Here is a 16,616-nt window from a genome sequence, read left to right on the forward strand (position 1 = left end):
CACCCTTCTTATCAATCTTTTGTCTCCTGCATGTCTCTCACTATGACCATGAAAATATAGGTTTAAAAAAAACATATCCAGCTGAACCTTTTGTCCTTGGCTGCTAGTAAGCTCCCTGTCCGTTCTGGCTTCCCTTTTTATGATTAATTATCACATTTTAACTTAAGTCATTTTAACCTAATTTCGAGAGGATCGAAAATATGGGATAATTCTATTGCCAGGGTCTCTCCTCCTGGATTGAATCCCTCTCGATGGGTGTTGTGAGTGTGTCGGGAGCGAGTATCTGCCGAAGCGGGGAATTCGCATTCACACAGATTTGTAACGGATTCGTGGTTTTTGGATACCCTCAGACTTTTTTTTTCTTCGGCGGGCTTTTTAAATGTTGGGATTGTCGGTTATTTCCCGCTGTTGTTCTTTGATCATTGGTGAATGAGCCATCTGTCTGATTGGGCTTTTTATTGCACCAATGAGATGAAACGCTGCTCCACCAATCAGAAGCGCCCCGCCACATTCCTGCAGAACTTGCGAAAAAGCTAACGCGGTAGGATTTCCTTATTTTTTTGCTGAGGAGTTGATGGAAATGTCTGGACGAGGGAAAGGAAGCAAAGCTCGAGCCAAGGCCAAGTCTCGCTCGTCCCGGGCCGGACTGCAGTTCCTGGTGGGCTGTGTTCACAGACTATGAGAAAGAGTGGGTGGGCACCGGAGCCCCAGTCTATCTGGCTGCTGAGCTCGAGTATCTGACCACTGAAATCCTCGAACTGGCCGGCAACGCGGCCCGGGACAAGAAGATCCGCATCATCCCCAGACATCTGCAGCTGCCGGTCCGCAACGACGAGGAGCTCAACGAGGAGGGGTGCTGACCCAGCAAATAAAGCGGCAGAAAGTGAACTCAGTGACCCAAAGGCTCTTTTCAGAGCCGCTCACAGTGTCTGGCAGGACGAACACCAGCTGTGCGAGAGCGGGGGGATTTGTGCTCCGTGGAATTGTCACTCCCGGCCGTCTTTGTCTGAAGCCTTTCTGCCCTTCTCGTATTTCACCTTCACTTCTGAATTGAACCAATATTGTCTCTGCTGCCCGCTGCACACCTCGGTACCCACGCCCATTCCTCTCGTCTTCCCTTCACAGACGTTTCATTTTTTTTTGATAATGATGCACGGTTTGTGCATCGTTGTTAAAGTTTCAGCGATCGGGAGTGGGGTTTGAATCTGGCACTGTTTGTAAGGAATTTGTCGGTTCTCCCCGTGTCTGTTCTAGTTTCCTCCCACCTTTAAAATCGTACCGGGAATTATAGATTAATTGGGTGTAACGGGTCGGCACCGGCACATGGGCAAAATGGCCTGTGAACGTCATGTAGATTCGAGAAATTAGCAAATTCTCCCGCACTCCCCAGGGCCTCATTCACCCATTACCAGGCGATACAAGAGCCGCCCAAACTAACCGCTTTTCAACCTACCGGAACAGACGCCGATTCACAGAACTAAACAGTGCCGGAGTTTGGTGGAAGCAGAATCAGGTTACGGACGGGTGGCTGTCCACAAACCGCAGGCGGACCCGAGGCTGCAGCATCAAAGGTCGTTCGATGAACGGACCGAGATCCTATTGTGTTGTCGGGTAGAAATGGGATTCAGCACAGTTAGAACACGGGAGTGCAGTTAATACGTCGAGTTCAGCACAGTGCGAGCAAGAGGGTCACCAGGAAAAGCTGAGGGATGAAGGAGAGATGTGTTTGTGGAGCTCGAGGACGTGGGTGGGGTCCTCAATGAATATTTCTCATCGATGTTCACTGAGGACATTGTAATCACAAATTTCTGGGTGAAACACACTGATGTTTTAACATCTAGATCATATTTAGATTGAATTGAAGCATTGAATTGTAATTGTTTCAGTTGGAGCCTGCTCATTGTTACAGGAGGGAAATGACAGACCCTTTTTCACATGGATATGATAGCCCTGAACTCTGACAAGGTGGACTATAACCAACTCCCCACGTCAGATGTGGACTTCGCAATAACAGCTGCTGCCATCCCCTCTCCCAGTTCCTGCTCCATCCTGTCAGAATTAGCATTTCCTCAATTTGACACCACCCCATTGTCCATTCTTTTCCTTAACTAATGTAAAACCTATTGAGATCATATAACTGTTCCCAGAATGCAGTCCCATTAGAAATTCCAATTGATCACCTGGTGGGAATCTGTTCCCAACACAAGGACCGGATTGGCTCTTTCCCCAGATCAAATGTCGACTGATTCCTTCCTCGATGCCCCTGGAAAATTCTACCCTATCCCAGCCTCTGGCACTCAGAACATCCCAGACAGTGTTGGGAAATTAACATAACCCACCATAACTATCTTCATGAGTTGGTGTCTGTGGACATGGACTCAAAACAGAAACCAGCAGAGACAAGAGGGGACACAAACTATCACTGATAGTCAAAATGAAACAAAATTCCAAGGCACTTTATACCAATAGTGAGAGCAAGAGGGTCACCATGAAAAGATGAGAGTGATGTCGGTGAGGACATCGATCAATATTTCTCATCGTTATTCATTGAAGACATTGCAATTATAGATTTCTGGATAGAACACACTGATATTCCAGAGCATATTTAATTTAAGAAGGAACTTCTGGTGATCTCAGCAGGTTGAACAGTGAACAAATCGCCAGGGCTTGATGACGAGTATCCCAGGCTGCAGGGGCTGTGAGAGAGAGGATTGCTGACAAAGGTGACATTGAAATCATTACCGGTCACAGGTGAGGTGTTACATGAGTGTGACTGGAGGACAACAAATGTAGTGGCTTCATTCAAGGATAAACCAGCTAATGACAGGGCAGTGAGTCGAACATCAGTGAATTAATGAAATTAAGAATGACTGAGAGTTTATTGTCAAATACACATATACAGGGCAGAGATGCCCTGTCTAAATTCACTTGCTGCCACTTCCCAATTACGTAGAACACACATGCCCAAACACACTGCAAACTCACAAGCCCACACATTTGCATGCATCCTCACGCACACACAAACACAATTAAGATGCCAAGAGCAGGAAAAATGGAAGATAAAAAATGTAAAAACAAATGCAAAAAATAATAAATATGGTTGGTCAATTGTGCATAAATATATTCTGATTGACTGGTTTCATCTACATTTAGAGATAGAGGTGAATCAGGGAGAGTCAACATGGGTTTGTTGATGCTTCTCTGAGATATCCACATGCTGTGAAAATATCAACATATTACCGGGATGTTTGCCACAGTGTGAGCCCATTCAGCCCTCTGTGGCCAACACCAGTGTTCAAACTGCCCCCTCAGGCGGCCCACGGCCTTGTAGGTTTGGCTCAGAAAATGTTCATCCACGCAATGGAACAGTTCATCTTCCTGGGTGTAAATATCTGGATCACATCTCCCCACAACCTCCTGTTCCAAGGAGAAATGCAATTATTCTCAGCTGTGGTTTATTCCCACTCTGCTCATCAGTGTTACCGCTCATTGGGCAGTGGGGGCACTCTGTGATTGGCGGAATGGGGAACTGTGATTGGTCCCTTTGAAATATCCAAACAAAATGTTAGTGAAAAATATTCACGTTCCTTTGTCCAAATCGGCCAATGGAATTCCTTGCAGTTGCCATTGTCACATTTGTGGCCCAAAATGTAAAATTAATAACACCATCACCACATGCTTTACCAGTTGAACATCTCAGTGTCTTTATTTTCCTGCTTCCCTTATTTCATCATCCTGCACCTTCCACCTCCAGTGCATACCATCTGACTTCCGGTCAGGTTAATACATATCATGACATCCCTCCTTTCACCAGAAATAAACTTTATATCTTTATGTTTAAATGTAAACACTTTAACACTATCAATAGCATTTTTCTGCCTTCTGAACCAACAAAAGAACTTCAAATTCCCTCTTCACAAAATGTAACATAAACATGTTATAACCAAATGTAATATAATAGCTCAACTGTTCTTCTGTAATTATACCTAATACAATGCTCACCTCATATGCAAAATGTAAACATTTAAATTTATACACCTCCCATGTTTAAATTCCAAGACTTTGGGGTTTTTTTTTTCATTTAATACCAAATAGTCGACTAAACAAAAATACAATTCATACAGCACTCATACATGTACTTTATGATGTATTGATCAAATCACTGTCCAAATGTTCCCATTATCATTTCTCTTCCTTGGTGAGTAACATTACTGTGCTCCATTGAAACTCATTCCAACTATCACAAACTTTCACTTTCGTGATAATGCGGGCACGATTAGAAATATGGCACAAAATCTTCAAATCGCTTAGGTGGCTTCCTGTCCCGTCTTGGCCTTCCTGCAATGCTACTGTCGCAACTTGGTTGTTCACCCTCAGCACCGGAAACGCTGCTCGCTGCGGCCTCTGGTGTTTCTGGTACTCTGGCCACTTCATCAGGAATGCAGGTAACTACCTCTGGAACATCATCTGGTCCCTCAGGTTGAGCATCTCGTATTGGACTTCCAACCACTTCACTCGGTGTCGCTCTGGATTGGTACTTTTTGACACCAGACACGTTTCTTTTGTACAGGACTCCAGCTGGAGACTTGACTGTCACCATACTGCCGCTTCTGGATACAACAGTGTAGGGTTGATGGTAATAAGGTGTGTCTAGCTTACCACCACTCTCTTGCCTCACCAGAGGCATGATGTCTGAATACCTGGTCCCACGCTTCGAGTCTGCACAGAGCTTTGCTGCTCCCTTCTTTTCCGCATCGTGGTCCCTTATCTCCTGGTCGTCCCTGATTTCCTTTATTTTGGGGATTTTTGTGCGGATTTTCCTCCCAAAAAGAACTTTTTTTTAAGATTTTATAACATGAATAACATATAGGATTACATTAAAAAAATTAAGAATAAAATAATAAAATTACAATACAGTATCAGTAATCTAAATAAACTATACCCTCCCCAATAATTATTACACATTAATAACCCAACTCAAATTAGTCCAACCCCCCCTTTCCCCCCCAAAAATTAAGAGTGAAGAATTAATAAAGTTAATAATATATGTGAGAAAAAGAAAAACCCACTTACAAAAAAAACATAACCGATTAAAATACTAACAAAAAGAAAAGTAATTGATACTAAGATATCAGACTTAAAAAACATATTTAAGTCAAACTTAAATGCATATATATAACAAACGGAGTTAAGATGAAACATATATTTAACTCAAACTTAGCATGGAAAAAAAAGATGAAAAAAAAACTTTCTCTATAGAGATAAACCTTCACCAAATATCAACTAACTTCACATCTATCATCATATTAGTCACATAAACCACCATCTTAAAACAAAATTCAAACCTCATTAAGCATTGTACAATTCAATTTTAGTACTCTTCCACCATTTTTCCCTTTTACTCTTGAATAGTTATCCAATAAAAGCTCCAATACCACATTTAAATATCCCCAATCATTACGTTAAAATTCAGATATCCAAATAATCAAAACACCATCTACAACAAAATCTATATCTTCAACAAATGGAGCATAAACCACAAACAAAATTCAAGCCTCATTAAGAATTGTAGAATTCAATTTATAACTTTCACCATTATTCCCTTCGTTCTATAACTAAAATAGCAAAATAATATACACCAGAATTACCACTCCTTTCACCTTAAAGTTAAAGAAAAAATATTAAAAAAAACTTATCCATCCCTTTCACATTTAAATTTCAAATATTCCTTATCTACTGAATAAACTTTACAAAAAAACCATATCAATTTTTAGTTTTTTAAACAATCAAATACTTACTTATGCTTTTTATTACATTTAAACAAAAAAAACCCTTCACTCTTTAATCTAATAATACAAAAAAAAAGGAAAAAAATGGGTAGGAGGTTAAAAATACCTCCTCCCGTCTAAACCGCGCAATGCGGTAACTCCCAAAAAACAATGGGTGTGAGATAACTCACATGTAGCAGATGACTTTCAGGAAATAGTGCCTATCCAGTTCTCTCCCCCAACTCTCACTTCATCTTAAACTAACATCATCATTATTTAATATCCCTTTTTAAAAAAAATATTAGATAAAAAAAGGACAACTCTTCTTTTAATCAGCTCCAACTGCCGAGTCACCATTACAACCATTCCTTCTTGGAGCACGGCTCTTTTCTTCCATCTCTTGTCTCCTTAGAGATCGCGGCAGACTATGTCTCTGTTGAAACTGAGTAATTGGCAACTCTTGAGCAAATGCTATAGCTTCCTTTGGAGAATCAAAGAACTTTGGTTGGCAACCATCTTGGAAAACCTTCAAAACAGCTGGATATCTAAAGGTTGCCTTGTAACCTTTCTTCCACAACAACTCTTTAGCAGGATTGAATTCCCGTCGTTGGAACATAACTTCTTGACTCAAATCTGCATAGAAGAAAACTCGATTATTTTGAATCATCAAGGGTGATTTTCTCTGTTGTGCATTTCTAATAGCCACTTGTAAAATTATTTCGCTGTCGTAATAATTCAAGCAACGAACCAAAACAGGTCTTGGACTTTGACTTGAAATAGATCTTTTATGCAAGGCTCTGTGAGCACGTTCCAGTATTATACCTTCCGGGAAATGTTCTTGACCCAGCACCTGCGGAATCCATTCAGTAAAAAATTTTCTTGGGTCTGGTCCCTCCATACCTTCCAGCAAACCAATAATCTTTATATTGTTCCGTCTGGATTGGTTTTCCAAATAATCAATCATTTTCACCAAATTTTTATTTTGAGTTTGTAAGTCTTCGACCATTTAGGTCACATCAAAAACTTGATCTCGTATTTCGTCTATATCTTCTTCACACGAATTAAATTTATCTCTCACTTCAAGCTTAAAAGCTCCAAACTCAGCCATCTGTTGAGAATGTATTTTCACCAGAGTATTAAACCTAGTACCAAGTTCAGTCATAATCTTGGATAATCCCTGCATTGTATAAGATAGATTCAAGATTCACAAAAATCTTTTCAAATGGAAGAGATTTTGACTCAACAGATTCCTGCTTCTTCTGCATAACCAAAGGATCTTCTGTTCCTTCCTTCATTCTGGTTACCTTCCTTGTAGTATGACTGCGTGTGGAAACCCCAGCCACAGCCTCTCCAGCAATGACTGGAGGACGCTGGCCGGGGTTTTCCCAAGTCCATAATGTATTAAGTTCTCCCAGTACATCAAGTTGTATAGGTTCTTTTATCTCAAGAGATGCAGTTTGCAGCGCCATCTCTACAGTTGACAAATCCCTTTGAGTAACTCTTTGTTCTAAAGGCTGTTTGGCGCCCTCTTTAGGGGGCTCTACCGATGTAACATAGAGCTCTACATCCGAACACTGTACCTCTCTCCTGGGATCCATTTCACGCTGAGTCCCGGTGTCTTTCCTGGAAGTAGGCTCCAAAACTTGAACTTTTGGAAAATGTAGTTTTTTGATGATCTGTTGTCGTTTTTTTTTGCTCTTTTCCACCAATTGTACCATCATAAGTTAAATTAACAGCACTGAAATTATCTAAACTTTTAAAGAATTTTAACGGGCATTTCTAGACAAAACAATAAGATAGAGTCAGGAGAGGACTGGAAGGCACGTCTGATCCTTACGCCATCTTGCCACGCCCCGCCCGCCCAAAAAAGTACTTCTGCTGGACTTTTTCCTGTGGTTGCATGAGGCGTTGCCCGATAGACAGCTACATAGGATAGCAATGCTTCTCTCCAGTTCTGTCCTTCTGCATGAGCAATCCGTAATCATTTTTCAATGGACTGATTTTGTCTCTCAACTTCCCCATTGGCTTGCAGCCATTTAGGAGTTACTTTATGATGGTGGATACCTGTGGTCCTCATGTATTCAGCAAATGTCTCTGAAATGAACTGTGGACCATTGTCAGAGTATAGCGTAACAGGCAAACCATATCTCACGAATATCTCTGCCAATGCTTGTATTGTTTTTTCAGTGGTCGTTGACCTCATCACAGAGTACTCATAGCATCTGCTGTAGTAATCTACCACTACCATGATTGTCTCACCAGTTGGTAAAGGTCCGAGAAAATCAACAGCTACATCAATCCACGGTCCTGTCAGGAATTGCGTACTCCGGATCGGCTCTGGAGGATTTCTCCTACTTGTGAGTTGACACCCATGGCAGGTTTTGACAAATTTCTCTGCGTCTTTATCACAACTGGCCACAATACTTTACTCCTGAGGTTTTGCTTGGTACCAACAATACCTAGGTGTCCTTCATGAGCTAATGATACGATCTTCGGTCTCAACCTCAATAGGAATATATGCCTTGTGAATGCACTTGTCCCATTGTCCACTTTGGATACATTCTCTAACTTCCATGAGTTCTGGGTCATGTTCGGACTCTCTCTCAACTTCCCTCGTTGTCACAGCTTCCGGTGTCGACTGAATAGCTACAAAGCGTACAAAACTCTCTGCTTCTGTCTCCAATTCTGACTTGGATTGTGGGCATCCATCTTTCAATAATCTGGACAGCGGATCAGCAATGTTTGCTTTCCCGGCAATGTGAACTACTCTATACTTGTACGGTTGGAGTCTGGGCACCCATCATTCTATCCTGGCACACGGTTTGGACCTGGCGGCATAGATCACCTCCAATGGTTTATGGTCCGTGATGAGTTCAAATTCAATGCCATACAAATATGCATGGAAAATCTTGCAGGCCCATACAAGTGCGAGTGCTTCTTTCTCTGTCTGAGAATATCTCCGTTCCACATCTGTCAAAGATCTGCTGGGATAGGCAATGATTCTTGGTCCCACATCACCCATCTGGAACAACATGGCTCCTAAACCAACTGGACTAGAATCCGCTATGACTTTGGTTGGTGCAGCCAGATCATAATACCCAAGAGTATCAGCATTCGTCAGACTTTGTTTCAGAGCTGTGAATGCTTCCTTCTGCTCAGGGCCAAAATAGAATGGTACACCTTTCCTGGTTAATTTCCTCAATGGTTCTGCCAGAGTAGCAAAGTTATGGATGAACTTTGCGCAATAATTAACCAATCCCAAGAAGCTCCTCATCTCTGTTGCATTTTGGGGTTCATGTGCATCTGCAACAGCTTTCACATTGGCATCAGCTGGGTTCAGTCCTTCCCGTGTAAGCCTGTGTCCCATGAAGTCCATCTCTGAGACACCAAACTGGCACTTGTCTCCATTCATGGTAAAGCCTGCCCCCTGTAGTCTGGATAGCACATGCCTCAACCGTCTGTCATGCTCTTCCTTTGTAGCCTCATGGACTATGATGTCATCAGAAATGTTGGCAACTCCAGGAATGCCTTGAATCACTCGATGGATTTCGTACTGGTAGATCTCAGGAGCTGCATTGATGCTGAACGATAGTCTCTTGTACCGGTACAATCCACAGTGAGTCACAAATTTTGTCACGTACCTGTATTCTGGGTCCAGCTATAATTGATGATAGCCCCATTTTAAATCAATTTTTGAGAACACATGACTGGTAGTTAACTCCTGAAGTATTTCTTCCACTGTTGGTATGGGATGTCGTTCTCAAATTATAGCTTAATTGGCCATCCTCATATCAACAGTCTTATGTCACCATTTGGTTTGGGCACGATCACTACTGGGCTGACCCATTGTGTTGAATGTTCTACAGGTTCAATAATGTCTTGCTCGATCAACTCTTTGATTTTGGCCTCGACTTTCCCACGAAGTCCAAATGGAGTTCTGCGCACTGGTTGCACCTTGGGTTTGACCGTTTTGTCCACTGCTAGCTTTAGTTGTCGACCTTTCAGCTTTCCTACTCCCTGGAAAACTGCGGGGAATTCTTGCTTCAAATTCTTGTATGACTGAACTGAATTGACACAAGCTCCAATATGAAGTATCGCCAGGTCTTGCGCTATGTGTCTACTCAGCAATGGTTCTCCCCTCTCGTCTATGACAACAAACTCTGCTTCAGTGTACTTGTCACCAGCTTCAACAGTCGCAGTGAAACATCCAATGGTCTGCAATGGCTTGGTTGCTGTGTATGGATACAGTTTCTTTGAACACTTCTTTGATGTACAATTGATCTTTTTTCTTTTCAATTTCTCCCATAAGTGTTGGTCAATTACATTACTGTGACTGCCTGAGTCTACAATGACCAGAACTGTCACACCACCAATTATCACTGGGACCTTCTCATGATGTACATCATTCAATGTAAACTGATAGTATTTCTGCCCATCCTGGTTGTCATCATCATCGTCACTTTCTGGGTCACCTTCTATATGGCGAATAGTGCCTTTCTTTCCAGGTTATTTTTGTTTCCCCCAAGCTTTGCCCTTAGAAGCTGTACTCTTCCCATTCTGGTTTGCATTTGACTTGCTTTTGCACTTCTTTGCAAAGTGGTCCTTACCTCCACACTTTCTACAAACTGCCTTTTGCTGGGCAGCATGGGTCTTTTCCAAAATGACCTCTGTTTCCACATCTGTAACACTCCAAGTCATGTGTCGGCATATTTCATGGCTGGCTATGGCTATGCGAGAGCCTATTTACTTGTTGACCAACTTTGTCTTTACTGGGCTGGCTTGAGTTGTCTTTCAGTTTCATGGTATGAAATTGCCCCTCAACAGCCTCTAATGCAGAGCAATTGCTAAAGCATTGGTAAGTTTCAACTCACCCCCTTTTTCCAGCAATCACCTTCTGCAGTGCTGCACAACTTGATCCAATAACTGGTTGTCCAAATCAGCTACCACGTAATTGCATCCCACAGCCAGTTGTCGCAATCTCATCACGTACTGGGCAAGCATTTCTCCATCTTCTTGTTTTGCGAAACACATGGCGTTGAAATGTAGCATTCGGTGTCACCACATAGTGTGCATTCAATGCATGTACGGCCTTCTGGTATTCCTCCTTCCTTCCAGTATTCGAAAGCGTCTTAAAAGTTTCCCGAACTGCAGGTCCGGCAGTGAAGAGTAGTAACGCCCTCCTCTGCACTTTCTGTTCTGCCGTACTACTGTCGAGAAATAGGCCACAGCCATGCCTTCCACTTCACACTCACAGTGCTTGCATCACTTGTCCGGTCAAAATGAGGAACACCTCGAAGTGCTAGAAATTCAGCTCCTGTGACTGCCATGAAGAAAACCTTCTAACTCAAAGCCACCGATTCAAAATCCAAAATGTTTATCCTCGTCGCCAATGTCACATTTGTGGCCCAAAATGTGAAATTAATAACACCATCACCACATGCTTTACCAGCTGAACATCTCAGTGTCTTTATTTTCCTACTTCCCTTATTTCATCATCCTGCACCTTGCACCTCCAGTGCATACCATCTGACTTCCAGTCAGGTTAATACATATCATGCATATTCATTACCATGACAGCCATCATAAAATTAGCATAGGCTGTTGGCTCTGCCGATTTAAACTGCACTCGGCGCAGATTCTGCTCATTTCTAGGACTGAAATGAAAGGAAGAAAAAGCCACACCCGAAAATAGCACCCAAGAAAGCGATGTCCAAGGCAACTGCCAAAGGAAGTAAGAAGCGTAGGAGATTGAGAAAGGAGAGTTATTCCATCTATATCTACAAGGTGTTGAAGCAGGTTCACCCAGATACCGGCGTCTCCTCCAAGGCCATGACCATCATGAACTCGTTCGTGAACGATATTTTCGAGCGGATCGCAGGCGAGACTTCCCCCCTGGCCCATTACAAGAGGTCGACCACCAAATGGACGGCCGTCCACCTGCTGCTGCCCAGGGAGTTGGCCAAGCACGCCGTGTCAGAAGGGACAAAGGCGGTGACCAAGTACACCAGTTCCAAGTAAAGCTCCGCAGAGTGCGGGCAAACAAACCGAAAACCCAACGGCTCTTTTCAAAGCCATTTACAGTCTCGCTGAGAGTTGTCCGAATATTTCGAGATGGTATTAGAACATTCTTGGTCCTGGATGTTTGTGCTCCGGGAAGCAGGTAATTACGGGCGTGTTTGACTATGTGGTCCCACTGCCCGGTCTCATCCTCGACTCGTTGTTACATTCCACCTACTTCACCGACACAGGAACTTAACCCTCTCCTTGCAGTCAGCTTGTCCCAATCTTGAAATACTTCATTTACAAACTTTTATATTTAGAAAGTACAAAATGTGAGCTCATGTTTGTTGTTGACGTGTTTGTGAGAGATGGGAAAATTGATCTAAAATTATGAACATGGAAGAAACTAAAATTCATCAGTTAATGGCTGTAACCAGTACAAACAGGATAAGCTTGGGGGTTAGGATGCAGGAAAGCAGAGTCAGCACGATTAACATAAGAATCTTCTAGTCTTTGTGACAAGACCATAAGAAAAGGAAAAGGAATGGTAAGGTACAATAGAATGTAGGAAGTTGAGGTAGTCTGGATCAGATAAAGGTCTCCTAGCCCTGGACAGAAGTACCAAGTCCTACATATCTAATTAGCTAACCATACACAGATTTATACATATGAAATTAGCCAACCCTAGATAGAATGAGTCAACTCCGCATACCAAGAGATTGTAGCCCCGAGAATCAGGAAGGTGTGAATAAGAACAATGACATGATGGGACACCCACAGGATACCCCCTGGTCCTCCAAGTGTACTGAAACTGCACGTAGGCAGGAAGGATTACCTATGCCAAACCCATCCAGGGGGCAGAAGAATGTAAGGGGGAGGGCACTCTGATACTGAAATTGACTGTATAAAAGTTGGGTGAGCCCCAGTATGTGTGTGTATTCCCAGGGTAAGGGGAAGCACCCAACTTTGCATTGTTGTTGTAATAAATGTTCTTTGTTCTCAATTTTTGTCTCGAGCAATTTCTTTAAAGGTACTTTAATTTCTAACAAATGGGGGCTCGTCCGGGATCACACTCCCTCCACTGACAGAGTACCCTGACGACGAGAGTAGGTGCACCCCGGCTGATTCAGCTGGACTCACGGGCGACGGGTGGCTGGTCAGTGGAAGAAGCGAGTGATATCCGAGAAGAGGCATTGAGAACAAACGACGGAAGGAAGCGCACTAGAGCATTACTACTGGAACTCGGTAAGAGTAATTTTACTTGTTTATAAGCATGGGAATAATGGGTAGCAAGGAAGAGAGTCCTGGTTCAGGATGTGAACACCAGATAGCTACGTACAGCCCGCTTGGGTTGATGTTATCTGAGTGGGGCACAGGAAAGACCCGTGGTAAAGAAAAACTGACAATGGTCAGGTATTGTTGTATTGAATGGGTTAAATACCCGGTTAAAGGGAGCTCCGTGTACTGGCCAAAATTCGGATCCGAGGATGAATGGATGTGTCAAGCTTTGAAACTATGGCTCTATCAAAACCAGAAAGACAATGTTGAGAGCAGGGAATATGCAGCCTGCTGGCTCAAGGGACCCATTGAACAACTGGTTTTGAATGAGAAAGAATTCAGGGATAAGAGAGAGGAGGAACCTTTTGTCCCTGAATCACAGGGTTGGGATGTGTTACATTCCCTCCCTCCACCTTATGTTCCTCCTATGCCGGCTCCTATCTTTCCTTCCCCTCCTATGACCTACCCTTCTGCACCTTCCCCACCTCCCCCCCCACTAGAGAAGAGAGAAGAGAGCAGGAGTGGTAAGATAAATTGCTCACAAAGCACTCGATTACCACATCTGTTGACAGGAGAGAGAGGTAACTTTAATTCAGAACAGCGTGAGACTCTTCAGGAAGAAAGGGCAGAACCCTTTGATTCATTTCCCAGGGAGCAGGAACCCAGACCTAATAAGCCAGAAACCAATTGGATGAGACCACTGCGGGAAGTTCCCATGGGAGAGGGTCTCGGTTTCGTAAATGTGCCCCTGACCAGTACTGAAGTGCGTAACTTTAAGAAAGAACTGACCTCCCTGATAGAAGATCCCCAGGGATGTGCCGAACAGTTAGACCAATTTTTGGGACCAAATATATATACAATATGGGGGTCTCGACATAGAATCCCCAGAAGGGGAACAATTGGTACTAACAGGTTTTGTTACCAACTCAGCCCCAGACATTAGGAGAAAATTACAAAAGACAGAAAATTGGCATGAGCAGGGAATAACCCAGCTTCTACAGACCACACAAAAAAGCATTTGTCCAGACATCTGAGGATAAGCAGAAAGCAAAGGCTAACATTTTGATGAAAGCAGTTAAAGTAATAGTAGATGAGTAACATGGAAAAGGCAGGGACTGTGTGCCAGCTCCTGAATGTTGGGAGAAGCGTCGGGAGTGGGAGAGTAGAGACCAGAGATAATTTCATAAATCACGACTTCCCACTTCAGTCACTGACCAATATTGATTAAAATTCATGCTAAAAATTAAATGTCATAAATGATCGTTTTTCAATACTGTAGAATTAGCGAATTTAACTACCAGTTAATTCCAATTTATGAAATAAATTGTATTCAAATGTGATTTTGCACAGGGAGTACCTGAGAGTTGTGATGTTATAACATTTGCAGGGAGAAATGTTTGCGCAAATAGGGTGAGTTCGACACATCTTATTTTAAGTGTATGTAAGATAAAGAAAGGAACTGATGTGTAAAGTGGCTGGATCAGCCAGTTGAAGGGGGAGTGTGCATGTCCCTTTAAGTGCACTGTGGCACTTGAAATTGAGGCTTCAGGCTCTTGTCTTGCAGTTAGAGGTATTTCTTCTACACATTCAGCAGTCAAGGTCCGTGAGTTTAAAGATCACCCACCTCTGGAGAATAAAGATACCTCTGGGGATTCCTTTGGGGATTCCTATAAGTTTAATCATTCATTTCTCTGGTGCATTTTCCTCTGGAGTGAAATTAATGCCTCAGCACAATTTCTCTGTATTGCTGCTGTTATTTAATTCATGATAACTTTCCCCCATTCATCAGGTTTATATTTAAATCCGGTAGTGCGGAAGTTACATTGTAAATAATCACGGAGGTAAACCCTGCGCGACTGGATTCAGGTTAATGGAGAAATAAACCTGCGAACTGGTCTATGGTGGTGTGTGAGTACTGCAATAGGTGGAATATGATTTAAATTGGTGGCATCGTTCAGAACAATTGGGCGCATAGGAATAATAACATTAATTACTCACAGATCTTGTACCTGATACTATTCACTACGTCCCGGCTTCAGGACTGGGAAATTGGCATGGTACAGAGAAATTGGCATGACTCCACAAGCTCCAGGATTCATGCAGCTAAACTTTAAGTGCAATATTATAGAAACTAGCCGGTACTTAAATGATTGTGTGTGCAATCAACATTGCAAAAATATGAAAGGTAATACAGGTGCTCCCCTACTTATGATTTTACGATGACACAATAGCATGACTGTCATTTACTTTCATATAATGTGTTAAAGGTCATCACAAGCATCATTGATTTCCTCGTTGGTTAATCACATTTTCGGAAAGCTTACAGGGACTGTTGGGAGAGAGCAAGGTAGTGGGATCCGTATGGGGACTGATACAGCGCTGTCGTTAGAGAGTGGGGCAGCAGGATCAGTATGAGGACTGATACAGCGCTGTCGTTAGAGAGTGGGGCAGCGGGATCAGTATGAGGACTGATACAGTGCTGTCAATGTTAGACAAGGTACGTCTCCAATTAAGATTTTTTTTCAACTTATGCTGGGTCTGCTGGAACGCAACCCTATCGTAAATTGAGGAGCACCTGTGATGTTCTTCTATCTAAAGCCAGCTTTAGATAAACTCTTATCATTCTGACAAATCTAGGTCTAAGTCTAATTTTCCTCCAGCCTTTGAGCAAGCGCTTCCACTGCTGCATCTTACTGATCACCTCCTCACCAATGAATCAGAAGACCATGGTGTATGGCACTCACTGCACAAGCAGTCTGAAAATGTGTACAAGCCTGTTCAACTTCATTTTACAAAATCAACAATCGGTTCCAGGCTCCCCAATGCTCTCTGTGGAGAGAAAATTGCCAGATTTTTACCCTTTTAATGCCCTTGGTTATGTTTGCCTCTTCTCAAAGATTACATGGCTGCACAGAGGAGCAAGGCTGAAAGTGCCTTGAAGTAATCTGTTGGCTGCACTTGTGACCTTTAGTCAGAAAATGCAGGGGCTCTTGTCTCACTTTGGGTAGTGTAGCGGTTAGTTCAACTATATTACAGTGGCACTGATGAGTACATGGATGTGAGGGGGTTGGAGGGTTATGGGCAGGGAGTAGGTAGGTGGAACTAGTTGGAGTTTCATGTAAATCGGTGCGGACTAGAAGGGCCAATATGGCCTGTTTCCGTACTGTTATTGCTATATGGTTATTATATGGAATATGGTTGTGAGCTGTGGCACAAGGCATTTTACTTAAGGCAGAACTAAAGGTTGAATATGTTTCAAGTTCTCTTGCAGAGGCTCTTGTGCTACAATGTCTGTTATGTACTCTAACAAATTGGAGGGTTGTGCCCCATACAGACAAGCAGCTCCAACTGCATTTTAATAAGGTCTAACATATTCAAAACCCATGCAAATATGGTTTGTGTTTCATTTTACAATTTTTACACTAACACAAAGGAAAGTCAGATTGTTATTCATTTTATTAAAATCTAGTGATTGGTTATATGTAAAAGCATGGCAAGAGGATCAACTAAAACCTGCCTGGGATGGTCCCTGCTGTGTACTTTTAATTACAGACACCGCAGTAAGAACAA

General features: G+C 42.7%; 1 protein-coding gene across 1 annotated transcript; it reads left to right on the forward strand.

Annotated features, from left to right (window-relative positions):
• Positions 1 to 580: 580 nt before the first annotated feature.
• On the forward strand, positions 581 to 894 carry LOC138740955 (histone H2A-like). Its single transcript, XM_069894323.1, is given in 2 exon segments — positions 581 to 678; positions 680 to 894. Coding segments are annotated over 2 exon segments (279 nt in total). The 3' UTR covers positions 861 to 894.
• Positions 895 to 16,616: the final 15,722 nt, after the last annotated feature.

The sequence above is a fragment of the Narcine bancroftii genome, chromosome 8 (assembly GCF_036971445.1).
Source record: "Narcine bancroftii isolate sNarBan1 chromosome 8, sNarBan1.hap1, whole genome shotgun sequence".
In the NCBI taxonomy this organism is placed as follows: Eukaryota; Metazoa; Chordata; class Chondrichthyes; order Torpediniformes; family Narcinidae; genus Narcine; species Narcine bancroftii.